This window comes from Brachyistius frenatus, unplaced genomic scaffold (genome assembly GCF_029030835.1).
Source record: "Brachyistius frenatus isolate BFR_SWC_R1_liver_20210118 unplaced genomic scaffold, ASM2903083v1 Contig_33, whole genome shotgun sequence".
NCBI classification, from domain to species: Eukaryota; Metazoa; Chordata; class Actinopteri; family Embiotocidae; genus Brachyistius; species Brachyistius frenatus.
In genome coordinates this window covers 59,282-83,452 of record NW_027210632.1, presented here as the reverse complement: position 1 = coordinate 83,452, position 24,171 = coordinate 59,282, and the positions used below count along the sequence as shown (strand labels likewise).

Here is a 24,171-nt window from a genome sequence, read left to right as displayed (position 1 = left end):
CCATTGCACGACCTGAGTCGAAGGAAAGGTCTTCAAGTTGCATTTTGTGTCTGAACAGCAGCACAAAGTAAAAGATATTCAGTTCAATAGAAGTTGAAGTGCCAAGTATTCACATTTTCAAAGCTAGAATCACTTCATTGTTGACATTTTGGTTTAAAACGGGTTAACATTCTGCTATTTAGATTACTGCCAATTCATTTTCCAGCTGGAAAACATTTATTAATTTTTTTTTTTAATTTTTTTTTTTAGGTGTCACAAAATTGGGTTCAACAGCCAAAAAGCCCTGAGCAGTGAATCCACCAATCTCAGTCTTAATAAGTAATAAAATTAGTATTTACTTATTACTCATCTGAACTTGGAAACTATCAAGAATTTTACACCAATACCATCAGCCGGTAGAAAAGCCAATCCTACCCACAGAGAAGATGGCTTATTGGTCTGCATTCAGAGACTCTGGTCAGTTATCAGGTGTTTGCATGAGAGTTTGAATATGTGCTGGGATGCCCAATCAACTCTCCCTGGTTAAACACCCACCAAAGTAACGTGGTTGATGTCAAGCACCTGTTTATAAAAAAATACATATATTTGATATATAGATAGATTTGGCTCATCGTTCGGTGACGTGACGCGGGATGTCGGACTCGAGCTGTGGTGCAGTCACGGTCCTGTTGGCTTAATGTCACACTACTCCTTCACTATTTAGAGGCAGACGTGTTTTGACGTGTCGCTAAATGTCAAACTGAAGGTTTTAGCTTTCAGCTTTTGAACAACAATTGCTTGCAAATACTTGGGGAAACAGCTAAACGTGCATTTTTCCAGGGAGGAAATGTTTTTCTTCTGGGACTTGTGCCAAAGGATTATTGGGCGCAGCTGAAATGCAGAGGGAAGCTTGGCGTTCTGCATTTTGAATATGTGAATTGTTCGGCGCAGAACTCTACCGCACATAAAGTGAAAGCTGTTTTCGCCGCGTCGCCCGAGCTTATTTGTGTGTTTTTTATTTAACGCTCCAGCCTGCAGTTTTTTTTTTTTTTTTTTCTTCAGGTATCTGAACTAATCTGAGTACAAAAGGCTTCACGCCACCTCTTTGCCATACGAGATTCAAACCCACCTGTAACCAAATCCCCCATTCTTTGTTTTTGCTGCAGCGTCTGTAGTTATTTATTTATTTATTTTTTCCACTTGCGTCATATTGAGGCTACAGTCTGTACAAACACGAGAGAAATTGATCATGTTTTACACGTGTTTGGTTTTGTGCGTTTACGTCCTTGAGGAGTGAAAATTGGAAATCCGAAGTAAATTCATCTCAAAATGGGGAGGGTGTTTAATCCGACTGGTCTAAAGACGGTGGAGAAGAGCCAGGAGTAAGTGAATCCTCATGTGGGCATTCATAAGCTGAAGCTGTCGTATAAACCAAAGTACACTGTTGTAATAATAAATAACATGCCTGCATAGGAGAAGACATATTTGTTTACAAAAATGTAATGAATTAATAAACACTTATGTTCTTAAAATGTGTTATAGACAATTTAAAAAATGTTTTATATGATGCTGTTAAAGCTCCATTTTTTTTTTAGCATTTGGCTCGGCGCTATCTTTGCCTCCATGATTAATTATCACAGAGCAAACGTCTGAACAACCAGTGTGTCGTCTGCCGAGCTGAAGACTTGACGATGCAGAGAGGAGCTCATCTTTTGTGATCACTTTACTGGACGGTGGTCCAAAAACAAAGCCTCGCGCAAAAGTACGGCCTTCGCTGTGCGTAACGGAACCTCTGTCCTTGTTGACCCAGAAGGTCTCTTGAGGTTTCATTTAATTTATGATAATGTCAGTCGGGCAACTTCCGAGTTGAGCAGGACGCGCTGCCTCCGCTGGAAGCGGTCGCGGGGAAAACTGCGCAGCGTCATAACTCATCACAGTCGCTGCTGCCTCGGTGCCCGTTTTGTTTTTTTGTTTTCCTCTCGCTCAGAGGGGTTTCTGTTGTTTCACCAGGCCAGCCTGGACGTCCCCCCTCGCGCTGTGCCGCGGATCCCGTGTCGTTTGGCCGGCTTGACTGTGTTCAGCTGGAGAGCCGCCGCACTGTCCTCAAACACAAGAGTCTTGCCACGAAGTTAAAACGGATTCGCCGAGCCCACCCTGAATACAGCGGGATTCACGTATTTATGGAAGTATTCAGGGTGTCGCTGTATAGTATTGCTAAGTAAAATAAGCAGACGGTACACAAAGCCTGTGTGGGTGAGATCTGAGGTCAGATATGCCTTTACTTTTGTGCTGCTGCTTTGAAGTGCTGTAGGGCTTCCATCCGGAGTTAAATGGATATAGGTTATTAGGGGTTAAGTTCAGTCCTCCACCTCTACCCTGCTCTCAAACACAACTGGAAACATTTTTTACACGTGTCCTCCAGCGAGCATGAAAATAGCTTAAAAGCACTGTGAGCCTTTTAATGAAATGAAATAGCCTGTTGATAGATGGATTTCATATTAAAGAGATACTTGAGTAAGGCCAGAATTAGTTTATTGGAAAAAAAAAACATACCCATGAAAAATGTTGGTAGTGTGCAACAAAGGAGCACCGTGCTTGAAACGGATTCGTAAAATTTGCTTCGCAGCACGAGGAGTTATTATTATCAGCGCTGTGCCGATGCATCTGTGTAGGACTACTATCAGGAAAACAAGTGTGAACATGCTGACCAAGTTATACTTGCTCACATATTTGCGGCCTACCACGAGCCGAAATCGTCAGGAAGGGCTCAGGGCAACTCAATTCACCGAGTTGTTGTCGTGTCTTGTCGAGTGAATTATTATTTAATCCAGATTTCTTGTAAATATTGTCTCTTGTCTCCAGCTCCTCTCTAGATGAACGCTACATAATGATTTTTCCAAAAGAGCTGCCTGCAAATGTTTAGGAAAATTGCCTTTTTATTTGTTTGCCGAGTCATGTAAACATACTCTTTAAGTAGCACTCTCATCAACAAGTACAGGAGCGGAAGGTTGCCGCCTTTCTTACCTGAAACTAGTACGTCTCTGTGCAGCTCTGTCATGTCTGGTCGGAATACGAGCAGTCATCGTAGCATAGACTTCATTCACAAGCACGACTCATTTCAGGATATTAAGCTGCCGGGACAGCTGACCAGCATTTGGCTGGCGGGTTCTTGTAAGCTGTTAAGAGCATCGGCTCATTCGTTGCCTTAAATTTAGCTGTGAAATCTAATTTCCGCAAGTTGATATGCAGATTTATTGAGATCTTTTTTTTTGGGTGTCATTGGTCAAAGATAGTAACAAAACCAAGATTTTATGGCCCTTTTTTAATTTTTTTTTATTATAAGTGAAAAGATGGCTAACATCTGAAGTCTCCCACCCACTGATTTGGTCTTACTTTGGTTTGCTCATGTATATTATGATCACACTAATTGCAGGCTATTCTGTTTTTGCTTGTAATGGTTTGGTTACAGAAGAGGAATCAGAAGAGAATGGGTTACTTTTCTGTCATTCTCTTCCACTTTGACTCGCTGGACTTTATTTTGGACCGGAATAAGCAAACCAATGTGCCATTCGCTCTGGCAGAACTCTTTGTTCGGAGGCCTAATCTAACCTGGTGGTAATCTTGTCCCAAAAACATCTCGTAAGCCGTCTATCCCTCCTCCTGAGCTCCCAAAATGACCCTCAATCCTTCAGTGCTACTCTGAGCTTTTAAAGCCCCTCATCGAACCTCCGTCCAAAAAAGCTGAAGAGACCAATAGCCCTATTATAGTCAGTTTGTTGTTGTTGTTGTTGTTTTTAGCTTCTATCACCACTTTGATCCAGACTGAAATACTCCCAACAACTATCAGTTAGAGTGTCATGAAGTTCCAGTTATTTTCTGTCACCTCTTCAAAAACCAGTTGTAATGCTCTTAGTTAGTGGGCTGTACACCGTAACCATCCTGGGTCAGCTGGGCTAAAGCTTAGCTTCACTTTTTGATATCAGCAGTTCAGGGACCCCAATCTCTTGAACAATCGACAATTAAACAAGAATACGGAGAGAGGGAGAGTGGAAATGAAAGGAAGGGGAAACAATTCATTGCATTGTGTTTGCCGGCGCCCGGTCAGACCAGTTTGGGCTGGATTGAAGGAAAGCAGAGGCTAAAACGAGGCAGAGCGAGAAGAGGCGTAGCATTTGAAATGATCAGTACTGGAAAGGTGAACTCCTGTCGGTGCACAAGGCCTTGAATCAGACGTGCCCTTGCCACTTCATCACACCCACACACACCCACACACACATGCGGCGATGCTGAAGAAGAAAAAGGATGGGGACAGCAGTCAGCCATGTGTGAAGAAGGTAAGGAGAAAGGACGAGAGGTGCGTTCGGCTGGTTTCAGGAGACTTTTGGCCTGACGTTAGTATCTGGATGCTGAGACTGTCTGTTTCTGGATGCAGCTGAAATGGCTCCAAAATACTCATCAGCTAATAGCCAACAGTTCCTGCCAGTTAGCTGATACTGGAAGTGAAAGTAATCCGACGGTCTGCATTGGGTTTTAACAATTTCAATATCAGGAAATTGTTTCCTTGCTTGCTTTAACGTTGCATTATGGAGCGCTCCACGCCTGTTTGGCAAAGTGTCGATTCTCCATTCTGCATTAAAGCCACGGGGGCAGAGGCACTACTGGAGATATGGAAAGAAAAAGTGCTGAACCGAGAGAAGAAAAAAAAAGCAAGATTCAGATGTAAGGAAAATGTTTATACTGCTTATCTCAGACCTGTGGATGTGGTGACTCCATTTGTCTTTTTGATTGGACGGCTGTGCCGTGCGTAATCTACTGAACCTCTCACACATTGTGAAAATGAAGAAGTGAATGAAAACACACACACACACATGATGTATTTTAATTGAAATTTTAGTTTTCTTATTTCTTTAAATTTAAAAATCGGATAATATTTGCTTGTTTTGTATTCAAGGACGACCTTTAATCAGGAGGGAAATGACAAAGAGTCAGTTAATGCAGAGAGGGGTGAAGAATGACGCTCATCCAGCTGCGTTTCTATCAAATCTTTAAAGCTTCTCACCTCCTCCATCAGAGGACTGTGGGATTGGCCAAATCTCTTTCCAATACATATCCTGACTGAATGTTTTACTGATTAGTGGGCGTCCTCCACAGACTGTTATTCAAGGACGAAAATAATTCATGCTTCAGAAGTCACACCGCCACGAGCATGTTTAGTTCCTGTTGGGTGGCTTTATTGTAGGAATAGGTGAGCCATTCATACTCTGTAATATTATCACCAGATGAATTATGACACGCACGTCTTTCCACTGTTGCATCAAAGTTGACATAATCATGGTCAGTTTAGTAGCTCCTCCTATTTGTTTTACAAAACCAGGATTAACTGTTGTACCTTGTGTGGCCTCGTCACCGGTTGATAATCACCTCATTGTCTCCTTTTATCTTTTCAAAGTCAGACTGAACTCAAAGCTGGTCTCCCTCCTCGGACACCGCCGTGTACTTGTTCTGTCTCCCTTATTTATTATCTGCCTTTTTTAAAAAAAAAAATTTGATCTGTTCTGCATCTTCTTTTGTCTGTAAAACATTCTGTAATCATGCTGTCTGTTAAACAGAAAAAGTTGACCTCAGAAAATATCGAGATTCACGTCTTTAAAGATTCACCCCGAGTTGTCTTTCATTGTTTGGATGCTGCATTTCAAGTGTCTTCATGACTCCTATTGTATTACAACAGTGTGTGTGTGTGTGTGTGTCAATATTTTGCATAGCAGTATTGAAACGATACACAGACGCCAAGTATGGTTGTGTTATCTTCTAAATAAACACATGAATTTCTTGGGTGCATGCAGCAGTCAGTTTTTCTGCCCGACAGTCCCATGTTGCTGCAATTAAATGATTAAAATGACATCAAGAAGTTTGTCTTGGGGACATAATTTGCAGTTGACAGATCGCAATATAATGTAATTGCATTACTCGGCATATTACAAAATAGTATGAATTTTAAGTACATCCGAATTTTGGCGCCGTTGGTTATCCCCAACCTTTGTAGCGGCGAAGCAAGAGACGGCTTCTACCCAGTATATCTGATCTCTCTCTCTCTCTCTCTCTCTCTCTCTCTCTGCCAGCAGATCCAGTTTGCCGACCAGAAACAGGAATTCAACAAGCGTCCCTCCAAGATCGGCCGGCGCTCCCTGTCCCGCTCCATCTCCCAGTCCTCCACAGACAGCTACAGCTCAGGTACGAGCAACACGTGCATCGTTTTGGTCTCGCTGGGTCCCCGCAGCCCGCTTCTTACCGGGCGGTCCGGCGGATGTGACGCGTGTCCACCTGGGCGCATGTTTGACTGACCTTGTCTGTCTCCTCGCGAGCCGCCGCTGTCTTTGTGTCGCTGGCTCTCACTCTCGCACTCTTGAGCGGTCAAACTGAAACTGCGGGCTCCGTGTTGGACAATTAGCTGGTTGTTGTCCACTGGCTAGGAAACGCGAGAGCCAAGAAGTATTGGGTGTGGTTGAAATTGGACGGCGCAGGAGGCCCAGATCCCCAGTCCTGTTCGTAAAGACAAATATGACGCCAGTCTAGAAAAGTTTCAGAACGGCACGGATGGTTTGTTCGTAGACGTTGATATCGCTTTGTTTGTTTGTTTATTTATTTATTTATTTATAGCGCTGGGTTGTCCGCTAAGGTTCAATACTACGTTGTTGAAGGGAAAAGTGTGCAAGGCTGAGCATTAGTGGCCGAAGACGGTATTTTTTAGGCGGAGAGGGAAATCTGACAACTTAAGAGGTCGTTTTACTTTAGAAAAAAATAAAACGGCACGCCTGTATTTGACAAAAGCGTCTTTTGAAGAGAACTGGCTAAAAGGTGTTTCCATAGCAACCATTCAGCCTCCGTGGCACATTTTATCACTGGGCATTCGTCAGCTCAAGGGAACGACACTGAGAAATAAGATGCGTCTTTGAGAAATTGCGAGCATCAGTATGAATAATCCTGTGCTGCTCTTCTTTCTATCCCTCTCTTCTTCTCTTCGCCCCCTCCAAAAGCAGAGTTTTTGGGAAATGTTTCTGTGCAATGCTGCTTAAGCTGCTTGGACTCTGGCTCTTTGATATCCCGCTGTGTGTCATGGTCCTCCACAGAAGTGCCAATGACACCATTAACGTGATGAAATAATCTGTACCGCTTGAACAGCAGCAGCAGCCCTTCTGGTTGTAGAATATGATGGACAGCAGATGGACAGTTAGACTTTTCAGTCAGTATTAGTTGACGGCTGAAACAGGTCCCTCGGGTCAGGGTTTCTTAAAAAAAAAAAAAAAAAAAAAAAATTAAAATACTCTTAGTGGCAAGAGATGAGCCCCTTTTTATTTTTTCTTCCCACTGGCACATTTTCAGACCGCCACATGTTGTTTTTGTAGGCAGTCCGAGGAGAGGACCTTGTGTTTGTTTCTCTTAGAAAAGGTCGAATCTGACAAAAAAAATAAAATAAAGATGAATGTATTAACTGAGAAAAGTCTTGAGTAAGATATTATGCAGGCTGGTTTGTACCAGAGAAAGGTAGTCCTTTGTTGTCGTATCGTCTCGGCGTCACCCGGTTTTCAAAAGTATTCAAAACGACCTCATCCTCCTCCCTGATAATTGTATTTGTTGGCAGTAGCATTTAGTTTACGAGAGTCTGTTCCTGAAGCAGAAGGCTTCTTCATTCTTGTGTATTTAGATTTTGGTTTGGCTGGCAGCACAGAATTGGCCCACTGGATGTACGCTCTCTACGGTGCGAGTTGGATCAGTTCCAATCCCCCCCACCCCCCGAATTGTATTTTCTTCTTCTTTCTCCTCCTTACTTCACTTTCCTTTAACTTCAGCTCTTATGCTCCCTCCTGCCGCCACCGCGGGACACCCAAGAACTCTTCGTCTCCGGCCCGAGGCTTTCAGATCACGACCAAAATAATGATCTGGTTTTTTTCCTCCCAGACACTGAGATAGTGATGAGTGCACTTAGTCTCCATTTATTTCAGTCAATGATTTGACAAGCATGACTTTTTTTTCTTTTTTTTTTTTTCTTTCTTTTTTCTTCTTCTCGTGTTAACGTCTTAACTATTAACAGCAGCCTTTGTAAAGCGAGTCAAATCTTCCTGAACTTAAGGTTACGTTCAGATTCTTGTTCAACTCTTTGAACCCGGTTTCATGGTATTTTTCTTCCCTCTCCCACCTCTCTGCTGATTCCCTGTCTTCTCCCATAAGTCCCTCAGCAGACTGATTTTTATTTCTCTAATGGTTCCCACAGTACAGAGGCCACACTGAACACCGGACATAGTTTTCCGAAGAACACTTGAGTAAAAGTCCCTTTAATTAGGATTCTTTTTAAGCTGGTGGTCTATGAAACAAGACTAAACTACCGCATAGAAATGCTGCCATTCTTTGTTTTAATTAATATTATGTAACTACATTCGTATGAAGGAAACTATATATTTTTTTTTAATTATCATGTTCTAGTTACACTGACTCTAACATGAAGCTGCAAAGAGTTATTGAGGCCTTGTACTGAATTATGGTAGTTGTCTTCCAAGGAGAGTTTAGTGGTGGAAAAACGTTCCTTCACCAGCAAATGAACTGTACCTGTCTGTGACTTGGTACCTGTTCCAAGTATCACTACACCCCACCACCACCACCCTCCTCCCTCCATGATCTCCTGAGCGCACACTCTCTGCCCACCCTTTCCTCCTGTCAGTACAGTTCGCAGATTTCAAAAGAAGATGTGTCCCAACAGTTCATTCATGAATTATTTCTTCTTCTCTCTCTTTTTTTTTTTTTTTTTTTACCCTGTCCCCTCATGGCAGCAGAGTACAGCATGTTCTTTACTTTCAGTATTGTTAGACAGTTGGCAGGTCACTCGGTTTTATCTGGTACTGGTTCATGGGCATTGGGAAAAGGTGGTAGGTGTAATATTGGCACCGTGAAGCCGTTTTACAGAAGGAGCGGCACGCTGTGCCGACTCAGCCTGAAGTTCAGGAAGCACACTATTTATATCGGAGATACTTCTCTACTTCACGTTTCCTTTTTATGTTCAAGTGTTAAACTTGTGTGTGCAGCTATATTCTGTTTACTTTCTGCTTCGGTCGAGTGCAGAGGCTGGAGTCGCTCCGTTTGATGACATGGTTTGGCTAGACGGGCGCACTTAATCTCTGTGCCGTCCAGAATCCGCGGCCTACCAAAGTCAAATAGCAGGGTTGAGGAAAGTACAAACTTTATTCCCCGTGTAGAAACCAAAGACAGAGCCACGCTGTGTTTGTTCTGCACTTAAAAAAAAATCCAGCGAATCCAGTTCAGATGGTGTTTACAGCTACTTATACTGCAGCAATATACCATCTCTGCGTGTGCGTGACGATGCCGTTGTGTACGTGTGGTTGTTTGCAGCGGCGTCGTATACGGACAGCTCTGACGACGAGACATCTCCTCGGGACAAACAGCAGAAAAACTCCAAGGGCAATGGAGACTTCTGCATCAAAAACATCAAACAGGCCGACTTTGGACGCAGAGAGATCGAGATCGCCGAGCAAGGTAAAGCAACACGACGCTGTCGCTGATTACTTTGAAAAGGGGAAATTGAGAGTTTAGTTTCCATCATAGGCCGTACATAAAAATGGGGGTCTGAAAAGTGAAGGCAATGGGGAGGTGCTTTTACTTGTAATGTCACTGACAATAGGGACGGACTCCCATTCAAAAAGCATCCGCTTCTCTCACGAAATACAAAGTCAATAAAAAAAAAATTCCCGTATGTCATTACGGTGTCATTCACTAAATTCACTCCTGGTCAGTGTTCTAGTGGTCCTTAAGAAAATAATCCCATCATTAATTTATGCTTGTTTTAATGTCTTAATTTTAAACTTTAATCTTCTCATTGGTTCAAACATATCTGACGCTAAAGTCAGCAAACACTCTGCACAGCAGAGCTGCGTGCTTCACACACACATGATGACTTGTCTGTTTACGCTGCACTTTGTTATACTCGGTGCATCAATGGAAGAAAATAGTTTTTTTGGGGTAAAATATCTTTGCTTGAATTTCCGTCATTTCCACTCAGGGTTTCTTAAACACGTGCATTATTAATGCATAAAGGGCAGTCAAAGTATCGTAATAAAGCCATGAGGAAAATACTCCATTCAAAGTGTTTTTGCATGTGTGTATATGAGGGTGTGTGTGTGTGTGTGTGTGTGTGTGTGTGTGTGTGTGTGTGTGTGTGTGTGTGTGTGTGTGTGTGTGTGTGTGTGTGTGGTGCCATATTGTCCACGCTGCTGCAAATGCATATAATTTACCTCTTTCTCTAATTACTTCACAAAATATACAGGGAGCCTCAGCTGAACCCTGCAGGCCACACACACACACACACACACACACACACACACACACACACACACACACACACACACACACACACACACACACACACACACACACACACACACACACACTCTCACTCTCACTCTCACATTTTATCCCTAGCATCAGTAACTCAGCTGGATGAGTCGATGGATTAGCGATGAAGTATTAGAAGGATTAAACGGTGAGAATTTCTTAACCGTCCAGCTGATTCCTCTCTCTCTGTGTGTGTGTGTGTGTGTGTGTGTGTGTGTGTGTGTGTGTGTGTGTGTGTGTGTGTGTGTGTGTGTGTGTGTGTGTGTGTTATTCCTTCGTCTTTCAGAGATGCCAGCGCTGATGGCTCTGAGGAAGCGAGCCCAGGGGGAGAAACCCCTCGCTGGTGCCAAGGTGGTGGGCTGCACTCACATCACCGCCCAGACTGCTGTGAGCACAAATGCAACACAACACACACACACACACACACACACACACACACACACACACACACACACACACACACACACACACACACACACACACACACACACACACACACACACACACACACACACACACACACACACACACACACACCCGGCAGCTAAAACAAACAGTCAAGACGAGACCCTTCTCTTCTCCACAGGTGCTGATGGAGACTCTGTCAGCTTTGGGGGCTCAGTGCAGATGGGCAGCCTGCAACATCTACTCCACCCAGAACGAAGTGGCAGCTGCTCTGGCAGAGGGAGGTGAGACTCGGGAGTTCCTTTGTGTGACATCTGACCTTTTCTGCTCTCTCTTTTTTATTCACTTCTTCTTAAAATATGTACGTGCTCTTCTCTTTCACATCATGCACTGATTGATCATTTCCCCCCGTCTCTTTGTAGGTTTCAGTGTATTTGCGTGGAAGGGAGAGTCAGAGGACGACTTCTGGTGGTGCATCGATCGCTGTGTCAACGTGGAGGGCTGGCAACCCAACATGGTAGCACACCTACGCACTACATGAAGCTCACTAAATCACGAGAAAAATCTGTTCTTTCTTTTTACGTCCCGCTGTCCTCACTGGTAGTAAACACATCTGCTATTTATACCAGACAACCAGATTGTTTTAAATATATTATTTATTATATTATCTGTTTCTACATCAAAATTGGTGACTTGCCACTGTGGGTGGAAGTGCAGGAGTGTTTTTGAATGTTGATGAAAATAGCCTGGACTGAATTGGAAATTGGTTCTTTGACCATGAAACTTCAGATTTTCAGCCGATTCTTTCTTCACTTTGCTGTAATTTCTTTTTACCGTTTCTCCTCTTTCCTAATATCTTCTCTCAACCATAATCCTCCTCCTCTGCCGCCTCTACTCACCAATGTCTCTTATTCTTTGTCAGATCTTGGATGACGGTGGAGACCTGACTCACTGGATTTATAAAAAATATCCCAACATGTTCAAGAAGATCAAGGGCATAGTAGAGGAGAGTGTCACCGGTGTGCACAGGTGGGACATGAAGCACGCACTCATCCTTGTGTAATATTAAATATCACATTGCTTTAGATAAAAGCAGTTCTCTGGGTATTAAATGGGAGATTATGCAAGTAAATATCAACACAAACTGCACACGGACAGACTTGGGACACATAGACAGAGTCTCTGGTGGGGCAACGTCACCACCTAGTGGTAAGTAAAGGTTCTCTGTTGACAAAGAACTGAGAGTGTACAAATGCAGCCAGGTTGTGTTTGCAAATGCAACTTTGATAACATATTTTGTTACATTTACACATTATTAGTATAAAAATAAAACCAGTGCCTTCTTTAAACTAAAGCGCTTTTTTTTTTTTTCTGTCTGGATTGTGTAGTCTGTATGACACCGTTTGACATCACTGAAAGAGGAAAAATATTTGACTGTTGTTTAATGTTCTCTGCCACCAAGCATCATGGTTGTTACACCTAATTGTGATGTTTGGGTGTGTTTTTGATGTGTGTATGCAGGTTGTACCAGCTGTCCAAGGCAGGGAAGCTGTGTGTTCCAGCCATGAACGTCAACGACTCCGTTACCAAACAGAAGTTTGACAACCTCTACTGCTGCAGAGAGTCCATCTTAGATGGGTGTGAAACTTTGTCCTGCTTATTAGAAATTTTAAAAAACAACAACAACAAAAACAAAAAAAAACAGACCCTCATTTGTTGCTTTGAACATTTACACCCACCTCTTCCAAATATTCAGCCGCCAGTGTGTAATAATAGTGTTTCTGTCCTCAGGCTGAAGAGGACCACTGATGTCATGTTTGGAGGCAAACAGGTGGTGGTGTGTGGATACGGAGAGGTGAGGCTGACGTCCTCGCACACATTGATTCGGATGTAGTTTAGAGGAACAGTAAGATAGTTTTAAGTAGAGATTAGTTTGGGGGGCATATGGCCGCATTCTTTCAGCAGTGTGAACGCAAATGCATTCTGGGCCACATTGAAGGACCTTCTACTCAACTGCTGTCCCCCAAACAAACAATAGGAGAAATGTCCAGCGTCATTCTGCTGAGCACAACTGAACTGTACAGAACTAGAAGAGATTCACTTGTAAACTGTAAACTGATCTCTCGGTCATACAGCCGCTGTTTCGTGAAGAAAAAATTTCCATCCACCTGATGTTTGTTTCACCAAAGCCTCCTATGTGGATGCGTGTTAATGGCAGGTCTGAACATGCCCATTACGAAAATAATTATTTGTCTCCCCTGTTTATAATTTGTCTAAACACGGTTACAGGACGGACAGTATTAACATTATTTGCTTTGGTTTAAATTAAAGTCTACTCGTGTCTGTTAGAGGTCTTCTCTTTAATCTTGGTGTGAAAGAGATCTTTGAAAAATAAGTGCACATTAATGCTCAAAAACAACAACAAAAGAACCATCCTGTTGACAATTGGTCTGCGGATCAACAGAAGAGCTTCCTTTTCTAACCAATTAGATTAAATCTGATTCACATCAGTCACGTTATTTTTACACGGGGCCCGCTGACTTTCTAAAAGACTCTCTGTAGTGATTTAAGATGCATCATGTGATCAGTGCCGATACGAAATGACACGCTGACACTTAAACCTAAAACCAAATTTTAAACCAGAAGCCTGTTAGTTTGGTCCTCGTCCAGGTTTGCTCTCCAAACATGAACCTGCGCAGCACCAGCAGATGTGTGTTTACACTGTATGTTAATATCCCGTTTGTCTTTGTCATCCTCAGGTCGGAAAAGGCTGCTGCGCTGCCCTCAAAGCGATGGGCTCCATTGTCTACGTCACAGAGATCGACCCCATCTGTGCCTTGCAGGCCTGGTAGGTCTCAGCTTTTCTGTTGTTGTCTTGTGGCCAAGTGATGATGTCTTATACGCTTTTTTAAATTTAAAAAAAAATTTTTTTTTTTTTTTTTTACCCTTCTCACCAATCGCAGCATGGACGGCTTCAGGCTGGTGAAACTCAACGAGGTCATCAGACAAGTGGACATCGTCATCACCTGCACAGGTTGGTTCTGGAGCTCTGAAAAGAAGAATCTCGCATTCGCTTTTGGTCGGTGAAATTGAACTTTATGAGTCCTTCTGCATGATTAATTATATTAATCCTCACTAATTGTTTTATAACATAAATGCAGTTAGTACATAGAAGGAAAACCAATTTAGATTTTGTGTTTTCAGAGGGTGAGAGACATGAAACTGTCAGTCACAGCATTCTGTTAGCGTTCACTCAGAGTGACTCGACAGATATTAAATCATAGTAATCAAACTGCTGCAGTTACTAATCAGGTTCTTGGCTCGGCAGCCGGGGAGTCGAACACTTAATTGGAGCAGAGAATTAGTTGCATCTCTGCTTCATTACCTAATGCTGCCGGCAGGCCTGAAGCAGAGAACTGTCTTTAGGGGTGAAACCACAAATGAACAGGAAAGATAATAAAAAAATTTAAAAAAAGTGCTGTGAAAGAAAGAAAAGAGGACAGACGGGAGCTCTAATAAGGTCACGTACTGGAAGCTCAGCTCATTAGGGCCCATGAAGCAAAACTCAAAAAGAGTCCCAGTGAATTATTATTGTCGCTGAAGAGAAATGAACAAAGCCGATTTGAAAAATGTTAAAGAAACTTGGTCCTTCGGGGAAACACATCTGTCTGATGAATAAAAATAACCTTCTCACGTGTGCACACACACACACACACACACACACAGATTGCAATTTATTAGTTGTTATTTTTTTTTTATTTGTCTGTGATATTGAGCAATTGATTTGTGACAGAATTTGGCTCCTTAGTACTGTAGTGTGCAGGCAGGTGGAACCCTCCAACTAAATCTCATTTCCTGACCTAATTAACAATGATGATGTTCTGAGATAAATAATTACATCGTGTACTGTAAAGACTTTTTTTTTTTTTTTTTTCAGTCCCCTGATTTTCTATATGAAGTTCTAGAAAACGCATTTAGTCCCTTCGCAACATGGCGTTTATGAAAACCTCGTGTGCACTTTAGTCTTTCCGATTTTTGCTTTCTCCCTTTCGTAACTTCTTGTTCTTTGCGTCCCCGCCTTCTCTCAGGAAATAAGAATGTCGTGGTGAGAGAGTACCTGGACCGCATGAAGAACGGCTGCATTGTCTGCAACATGGGACACTCCAACACCGAGATCGATGTGGTCAGTCCCCAGCTTACAAAAACCTCTAAATGCAGGGATCTTGTATTTAATATCTTGCCAAATTAAGTAATGATGTAACAGGCAAGGTCAAATACCTGGCTTGCGTTAAACTTGTTTTTTAAGCAAGATATTCTCCAAACCCAAACACAGGCAGTTCCTGGCAGCTTGTTGAATGTCCCTCTGTCTGTAAAAATTGACCTTGGGCTGTGATTGTTCAATGTTGTCATGGTAACTGACACTGTAGTTTGAGGTAGCGGTGTTGCAGTGAAAAGCTGGATCCATAACCTCCTATAACTGTCGGAATAAAATACAGACGAGTGGAGATTTTCTTTTCATCCTCTCGGCAGTGTGGCTGACAAATCGATTTTTACAGTACATATTTAGCTCTAACAAGACTTCATCTGTCAGGGTACTTTAATGACAGTTATGATCTCACTGCTCGATGTCACCGTGTCTGAGAAGCTCAGTGCTGATGTAAACTAAGAAGATAGGGTGGAGAATTATCTTTAGAATTTTAGGCTTTTAATTCAGAGTGAATGCAGAATTATAAGGACAACGAAAATATAGAAATGTTGCAAAGATAAGGGTCTGATTTTTTTTGGGGGGGGATAAGGGTCTGATGGAGTAATGTCAATATTTTATGAAGATGGCAATCACAGTGAGTGGTTAACAGAGGGAGGAGCTCACATACAGCCTGTTTTAACCGGAAAGGCCACAACGCTGCAGTAAAGGAGACCTCTCATTATTCCAGTTGCTTCTTTTTCACACTGAAACATCCAAAGCCAGCATTATGTTGCCACTCTGTGTGATTTTTAGAGTCTCAACGTGTAACATGAAAAGGGTCGTGTGACGTACAACATACTCGACGTAAACAATAGTGGGTGGGCGAACTGAGCGTTGATGTGCTCCCTGAATTAGGCAGCTGATCTGGTCCTTTTTAGACATTAGAGCTGGCATCTTAGTTCCCAGGAGATTTTTATTTTTATTTTTATTTTTTTAAATCCTCTGGTGGTCGGACACAGACGACGTCACGAATTCCCACCTCGGACAGGGCTATACGAGAGGAAGATACGAGTCACTTCATCAGCATGCCTCGTCATTACTTGACCCACGATGGTAGACGGAGGACTGTTCATCTGTATCATCAGCCAAGCGGATGTAATTGTTGACGAAGTTGTGCTTATCCTGCAGGCGAGTCTGCGGACTCCCGAGCTGACCTGGGAGAGGGTGCGCTCTCAGGTGGACCATGTAATCTGGCCCGACGGCAAGAGGATAGTTCTGCTGGCAGAGGTACGCACACACTCGCGAACAGCTTTTGCTTGAACCACACCATTGACAACACAAACAGTGTGATGTGGATGGACGTAAAGGACGACAGTCTCCAGGGGCCACCGGTGTTTGTTTGTTTTTTCCACGCTTTTTGCTCACAATTGTGAAGCCTACTTTTCAGCCATTTCTTGTAGCAGTCATGTCCAGTCACGTTTATTAAACACCTTATCAAGCATCATTAAAAAATAGAATTTGGTCAACAAGTTGCAGAAAAACAAAAAACATTTCAGGTCAGTTGCGAGATGTTGTGTGTGTGTGTGTGTGTGTGTGTGTGTGCGTGTGTGTGCGCGCGCGCGCATATGTGTTTTACAAGCTGTGACAGAATGAGAGCAGTCCAACAGGCCCAGACAGATGACCTGGCAGCCCGTCGATGTCTGACTCTCTGAGGCTGTTTGATGTGCAGCGAGTTTACTCCTCCATCCTCACCTCACCGTCCTCCGGATCGCGTTCTGTTCTAACAGCTCTGATTCTTAACACAGCTGAGCGCCATAAACACTGTTTATTGCTTCATCGTCTTAATTTTCTATGTCTGAGATCTGTTTTTCTTAAATAGCGTCAGCGCTGTGTTTTTCTAACTTTGTGTCACCAGGTAATACGATGCACTCATGCATTTATTTATACAAATTCATGAACTGTGCTTGGCTCCGCTACTAAAGACTGCGATGGGCCACAACGACAAGTTTTGGCAGACACGGCAGTCTGAGTTGTGGAGACCTTTTGTGTGCATCGTACAAGGCACAATGAGCCTTCTCCACACATGAAAACACACATTATCACGAAACGGTGTCAGAGTGATCAGCGTGTGTGTGCGGTTCGCTGCATATTAACAGTGTTTTATTTCACTTTCGCCTTTCAGAAGCAACAATACAACCTTTCTCTGTTCCTCCTTTTCCTCCTGAAAGGTTCAGTTTCAGAGGACTAGATACTCAAGCCCTTTATCTACGGCTGTCAAAATATAATATAGATTTGCCATCATTCATCTTAGTCAGATTATGCACAGCAGTAATTTACAAAGAAGTTGACAAGATAAACTATCTAAGGTCGATTCAATTTTTTTTTAAAAAGAAGCAAAGCGCTTTAATAAATTTTTAATGCAGCATTTTTCAGTTTTATCGTTTGCCTTATAGTTATTCTGATTAACTAGACTGATTACAGTTTTACACAACAGCCGGTCTGAAGGGGAACACTGGGATCTGAGTTGAATCATCTCCAGCAAGCATTTCCCTCCTCCAATGTTTTATCATGTCGCCCAGACTGCAGATAAGAACCTGCGCCTGTTGTTGCTCTGTGTGCTCTAAGCTTGCGTTTCCTCCCTGTCCAGGGTCGTCTGCTGAACCTCAGCTGTTCCACTGTGCCCACTTTCGTGCTCTCCATCACTGCCACTACCCAGGTAACAACCGTGGATCGAGTTCTGTCTCATTCACATTGCTGTACGTGTTTTGGACTTTACGCTGCGCGCCTCACCAGCTCTATCTCTCTTCGCTGTGTTTACGTGGTGTCATGTGGGTAACACCTGTGTGTGTCCGTGTCCAGGCGCTGGCTCTGATAGAGCTGTACAATGCCCCCGAGGGACGCTACAAGCAGGACGTTTACCTACTGCCGAAGAAGATGGGTAAGATTTTCTTCACGTCAGACCATAAAGCTTGGAGAAAGAGAGCTTAATGCAGGAATAGTGTAGTTGAATTGCGTAAACGCCTCTTGTATAACAAACCCGGTATGATATCAGTGATGGTTCATATTGTCTGGTACATAAGTAGCCACCAACCACGCAGATGGAGAGGAAGGGGATTACACACAGTTTGTTGTGGCTCAGCAGAAGGCCCGCAGGCGCTCGGCATTTATCTCTATTGACAGCGGAGCCGGTCTCGCGTGTTCAGTCCAGAGTCACATCCCCGGAAAGCAACTCATCCACAGTAGATTGAATCCCGTGTGTCTGGGCACATATGTGTGCGACGCGTACGACCCGCAGCGTGTCTGCATAGTCCCCCGTCGCATTTCCGAGCGGTCCCTCGGTGCCCGAGAGCAGAGCAGAGCAGAGCACAGACACGGTAAAGAAAAACAGGGAGGTGAATGTAGGTCACGCCGTCAGTGACTGCTGCTGTTACCACAGCACACACTGACACAGAGATGAGACAAGGAAGGGCTCAGATGAGGAGAGGGAAAGCAAAAAAGAAGATAGAAGACACTGCAGAGAGAAAGTAAATCAAGGTAAATCCCAGTACTCCCTGCTACTTCGCCTCCTTTTCTCATTGAAATGATTAATCAAGCCGCGGACGCCTGGTGAATGTTAACGTCCTCCTCCTCTCTCTTCGCCCTCCAGATGAGTATGTGGCCAGCCTACATCTGCCAACATTTGACGCACATCTGACAGAGCTGACTGACGAGCAGGCCAAGTATCTGGGCTTGAACAAGAACGGACCCTTTAAGCCAAACTACTATCGGTATGAAAACTCTTTTGCACACTTTGGTTTGAATGACAAAATGAGCCTGTTCTGGAAATACTGGTGTCGAGTCCCGTTTGTGCGGAGTTCCTTTTCAATATCATTCTGACTCCTGGTCTAATGCAGTTAGGTTAAGTTTTAAGCAGTCGTTTGTAACAAACTAAAAATGAATGATTCAGCTAAAATTTAATCAGCATTTTTTTTGGGGGGGGGTTAAGAAGACATTACAGTTAATAATCTCCTGTATTACCTGTAGCTATAACCTTAAAGGAGAATAAATGAATCTAACACGTTGAATAAACAGATAAATAAATTGCCCTTTTCCTTTTACTTATTGCTGGTTCGCAGTCCTGAAGGTCTCAATTCAAAACTATTATTCTCCCACCAGCTTGGAGTGAACGCATGAACTAGACAACAGCAAAGAGTGTCAATTTCACGTTCCAATAAATTAGGAGGGTTTTAAGGTTAAGCAGCTCGAACTCACCAGATGGTTTTGTTTGTGAGAAACCTTGTTGTGATAGTTTGAAGATGGCTGAATGAACGCAGGTATTTTGTCCACCTGAATTGGATCCAAAATGGACTCCGACCTTAAGTCTGTTTGTATATGGCACCAAATCTTTTAACCCAGAGATATGATTGAACAATAGCTTGTCAGTCTAGTTGTAATGTATAGAAATTATAGTGGCTTTTGCTGGTCATCAAATAACAATAGTAACTTTTTATTGGAACAGAGCTATTTCATTTTTGTATTGAGTAATAATGTACAGAAATATCAGGAAATTCCCAAACCAACCATTTTCCCACCTGTCCAGTCTGTCAACACAAACTTGAAAGATTTCTTCTGTAATCTTGTTGCCACAGAGTCAGTTTAGTTTCTCTCTCAGTTTCATGTTTGTAGCACCTCTGACTTCTGCTAACTGATGTGTTGTTTCTTTGTTTTGAAGGTATTAAACCACAGTTGGGGAGGAACTAAAGAAATACTCCATGAATCGCACAGACTCAGAAGGATAGACGGACAGAACAGTCAACACACCTGCTTTATATCTGGGGTGGGGGGGGCGTGGCTTTCCCTGCGCTTATGGCAGTTGTTTAATTTATTCACACTTCAGTAATAATAATAACATTAACTACTCTGTGGAGCTGCTCCTGCCACCTGCCACTAGCTAGCTGCCCGACGTCGTCTTCTCCGGGAAGGTGTTAAACTTCCACTCGTCACTTCGCCATCGTTATCTCTTTCGCTTTAGATGCTCATTTGCGTGTCGAGTTGTATGTAAATCCTCCATCTTCCCTTCCCATCGCCAGATCTTTTATTGTTTATCTATTAAAGATTAAATTGCTGATGCTAAACAGATATCTACTATATAAACAAAACTTGATTTAAAAAAAAAAAAAAATCTGCGTGAATGAAGATGACCTTTTGAAGATTTAGTGACGGACAATTTTTTTCTGTCATTTATTTGTTTTGTTTTTTGTCGCTGTTGTTTTTATTGTCTCTTCTTTTCTACTTGTGATTTCATTTTCTCCTGTAATATTTGCAAGGGCGGGGCTAGTTGTAGTGGGAGGGATTAGGTGGGGTCTCAGGGTCCAATCATATCATGTATTTCATTTGATTGAGATTCACCATTGTCTTTTCTTTTTTTTTAAGATGCGTTCTGTCCCTTGGATCAGCCTGTAGAGGGTTTTTTTCCCTTGTTTTTTTGTTTTTTTCATTTTAGCATGACTGGATGGTGATTGGTCCTTCCACCTGTCACTCAAGCCCACAGTGAAACCATCTCATTGGCTGCTTCTTTCTCAGCTTCCAGCTGCTCACTTGCTGCAAGTGTCAAAGTAATGAAAAGTGATTTCAGTTCATCTTTTCCTTTAAAAAAAAAAAAAAAAAAGAATGACTCTAATGTATTAGAAGCATGGCAGGTTGTCAGATCATTACATGGGTATACTGTATATTTAGATATTTATATCGAAATACGATTTTTCTATCTTTTTCTCTCCTTCGCCGTCTAAATATCATTACTATAAAACACAACATGTCACACAGAGATAAGCAATTAAATGTTCTAATGAAAGGTGTAATTCATGTCCTTAAGCCCTTATTATGAATACTGTGACAAAACATTTATAGAAATACCAAATGTGCAGCACGTTGTTGCCATGCAGGCTGGTACTCCAGCTCATATTTTCTATCAGGTCCTCAATAAAAAAAAAAAAAGTATGGTGCTGTTGCAATTTACTGTACTTACAATTACACAAACAACACAGCTCTTTGGTACTCAAATGGTTCAGCTTAAAAATCAAAATCTTGCATCATGACGGTTTTTGTTTCCATTCATCATCTCTCCAAATTGATGCGCGTCGGTCCTTCAAGTGGATGTTCACCTTTGCCCGCCTTTTAATTCTTTTCTAATGAGCTGCGTGGTCGCCATCAGGGCCGAGCTGACGGTACAAATTAGAAAGTCCTGACAGTGATTTCCGCTGACTGCCAAGTACACACCCCGCTGCTGCTGCTGCTGCTACACACCTGATCCAGTCACATTCTCTGCCAGCTCTGCTTTTACCGAGTGAGATCAAATACTTAAACACAACCAGACATATAGAAGCTCATTTATCCAGGTACAAAAACAAAAACAAAAAAATTACAGTACTGTGATGTACGTGGAAAATTCATTTGATTTGAGTTACATCTTCTGAACAGGTGGAAATAGCACAAAGAGCTTTACCGGTTTGAATAAATCGGCGCTCACTCGAAATTCAGATATGCTGACACATTTCAGTTTTTGTTTTTTTTGTTTTTGTGTGACATCACGACTGAAGGTTACCAAAGTTTTTTAAAGGAACAGTTCAACATTTCGGAAAATCTATTTACTAGCTTTTCTTGCCAAGTGTTGCCAAGATAAACTTAACGAATTTAGTGTACAGACGTCAAAGCGTTTTTTGTTTTTTTTTCATGTTCAATGAAAAAAAAAAAAAAAAAAAACGCTCTGACATCTGCACACTTTTGCTGAGTTCATCTCGGCAAAAAAAAAAAAGAAACAATTTTATTTCCCACAGTGTCGGACTCTTCCTTTAATTGTGGCGAAATCAAGTCTGAAGAAATCAAAGGCGTGTGTGTGTGTGTGGGAACCTCTCACTGTCTGACCATATGCCACCATGAAAGGACAAGCTCCTGTACTGTGTCGCGGTCCGGTGACGCACTGTTCCTTGCCAATGTTTGTGCATTTCTTTTGTCTCCTCGTGCTGTTAAGAACCCCCTCTTGAAGTAGTGTGACCTGTCGTCTGTGTAGTTCCTAAGTCTTATTTTTCTTCCTTTTGCGTGCGAATGTGTTGAATGCTCTCTTGAGAGAAAGATGAGGTGACAATAGATGACTGTGTGTGTGTGTGCCTCTTAAATGTCTTTCTGTATTTGTATACATCCCTTTTTTGTGGGCCATAGTTGCTTTGTTAACAGCTGCCTCAGGACCCTAGCCTGTGCGTTAGGGGGAGAAACTGTTTTTTTTTTTGACAGCCGTAAGCTGACTGACACGAGTGTGTGTGGGCGGGGGAAGACACCAGCATCATATATGTATATACCTACTATATACAGATATGGCAACCTTTAAAAGTATAGGAAGGTAAAAGAAGAATGAACTCCTGTATTTATTGTTGTAAATCCTCATACAGTGCAAACTGGCAAAATTCTCAAACATGTTTTAAGTTGTCTAATAAAGAAAAAAAAAAGAAAAAAACTTATGTTTAAATATTACAAGTGATAATGGTAGATGATGAGCAATAATTAAAACATTCTGTAATCTTAATGAATAAAAATGTAAAAAATTGTAACCATTTTGTGCGCATCTTAATTTCTACAACGTTTGACTGCTGTTTTGTGTTTGTTCCAGTCTGTTGTTGACTGATTTCTGAGAAGCTGTATTTGTGTGTGTTGGAAGAAGGGGAGCCCGCATGTGCAGCTGCCGACGTCTGTCACGGTGAGCTCATCAGGGCCAGCAGCAGCCAGACCGGGACATCTCTGACACCCGCGGAGTCGAGCTGGCTGTGAGCCTTTATTTATTTACTTGACACATAAGTCTGCATCAACAGTTTTTAACAGTTTGACACCTATAGAATAAGATGTAATTTAAAGCGATTTAAAACTATAATTCAGAGGTTTACAAATTACTTTTTTTATTTATTTTTTTTATTTCGATGCGTTTCTTTTTTTTTTTGTAACAAAAAAAAATTGACACGAGAAACAGCCTGACACAGTGTGGTCTGGGGCTACTACATCAGTAATGAGTGAGGTCGGTTTACTCACTGTGTTGAGTGCTGCTCAACTTGTGAAAATAAATGTGTAGCACCACTAGTGGAGCTCGAGGGTGGCCGGGGGGGTGAGGCGAGGCCACCCCACTCAGCATCGTGGCTGCAGTCAAAGTCAAATAATCTAATTTCTGTGCCACTTCTGAATAAGTACTGGCCTAAGCCTGGTCACACCTATAAAAAAATAAAAATAATAAAAAGTTTGGCTCCGCCCCGTAGGAGGAGCTATCTGTAGTAAATAACCGTGACGTCACCAGGATTGTTTTAGCTTGGACTTGATGGTTAAAAATGTATAACTGAAAGTATGTTTAAGAAATGGGGTCCATGTGAAAACTGTTAGTTTAGCATGAACTATCTGCCACCATCAAATGACGTTTCTATAAATATAACTGTCTTCACTTTTCTCTTGTTTACATGGTTTGCATGGTTTCCCCAGCAATTATAATATTTAGGTGCTGCACCCAAATCTTTTGGGGCACCACTTAAAACCAAATGAATGTTAAATAATTGGGGGTATTTATTTATGATCTAATCTGGCTTTTCCAAATTTTTGGAAAGTTTCTCACCGGTGTTTGAATAAAAATGATTTAAAAAAAATAAAAAAAAGTGAAGTGAAATCGCATATTTTTTTTAATTCGTCTTAATCTCTCCAAATGCATGTCTTTCGCAAACCTGAGGGAAAACGGAAAACCAAAAATGACCATAACATTATGGAAGTGAGATAGTCTCTGAACGTAGACGTAAACCTTTTTCAAAACACCTGCAGTGCATGCCTCTGATCGGTGTCAGATTTGAAACGAACTCGCTGCTGCCATTCATGCAGGACTCTGCGTAGGCTTTTGTAAATAAGCTGCTTCGTTAGATTAATTGAATCGAAAGTGATTTGGCCACTAGTGGATAATTATTTAACCAGGAAGTCCCCCCCCCACTGCTCGCACCATGTGGCCGTGATCCACCACAAGCTCACGCCCACACCGATCTGTACACTCGGTCATGTCATCTAAAGTGATTTTCACGGTGTGTTTGTGTTGGTAGGTAAGAGTGTGTAGCGGTCTACACACAAACCCCCCCCCCCCACCTCCACGTATCAATAATTTACTTTGAGAGAAGGGGGACAGGAGGTGAAGTGACTGCAGGAGGTCCCCCACC

General features: G+C 42.3%; 1 protein-coding gene across 4 annotated transcripts in view; it reads left to right on the top strand.

Annotated features, from left to right (window-relative positions):
• Nucleotides 1-22,548, top strand: part of ahcyl2b (adenosylhomocysteinase like 2b) — a 40,780-nt gene extending 18,232 nt beyond the window's left edge. Inside the window, exons 1-17 of one of the 4 annotated variants that reach the window (XM_069700209.1) lie at nucleotides 4,154-4,313; nucleotides 6,102-6,210; nucleotides 9,379-9,522; nucleotides 10,664-10,764; nucleotides 10,964-11,066; nucleotides 11,205-11,299; nucleotides 11,705-11,811; nucleotides 12,304-12,420; nucleotides 12,574-12,637; nucleotides 13,542-13,630; nucleotides 13,746-13,816; nucleotides 14,871-14,965; nucleotides 16,157-16,255; nucleotides 17,616-17,684; nucleotides 17,828-17,906; nucleotides 18,615-18,735; nucleotides 19,680-22,548. In XM_069700209.1, the coding sequence (XP_069556310.1) occupies nucleotides 4,263-4,313; nucleotides 6,102-6,210; nucleotides 9,379-9,522; nucleotides 10,664-10,764; nucleotides 10,964-11,066; nucleotides 11,205-11,299; nucleotides 11,705-11,811; nucleotides 12,304-12,420; nucleotides 12,574-12,637; nucleotides 13,542-13,630; nucleotides 13,746-13,816; nucleotides 14,871-14,965; nucleotides 16,157-16,255; nucleotides 17,616-17,684; nucleotides 17,828-17,906; nucleotides 18,615-18,735; nucleotides 19,680-19,686 (1,521 nt within the window). In that variant the 5' untranslated portion in view covers nucleotides 4,154-4,262 and the 3' untranslated portion in view covers nucleotides 19,687-22,548. Of the gene's footprint in view, nucleotides 1-4,153; nucleotides 4,314-6,098; nucleotides 6,211-9,378; nucleotides 9,523-10,663; nucleotides 10,765-10,963; nucleotides 11,067-11,204; nucleotides 11,300-11,704; nucleotides 11,812-12,303; nucleotides 12,421-12,573; nucleotides 12,638-13,541; nucleotides 13,631-13,745; nucleotides 13,817-14,870; nucleotides 14,966-16,156; nucleotides 16,256-17,615; nucleotides 17,685-17,827; nucleotides 17,907-18,614; nucleotides 18,736-19,679 lie in introns of those variants that run through there. The other 3 variants (XM_069700208.1, XM_069700206.1, XM_069700207.1) reach the window with 3 other exon arrangements.
• Nucleotides 22,549-24,171: the final 1,623 nt, after the last annotated feature.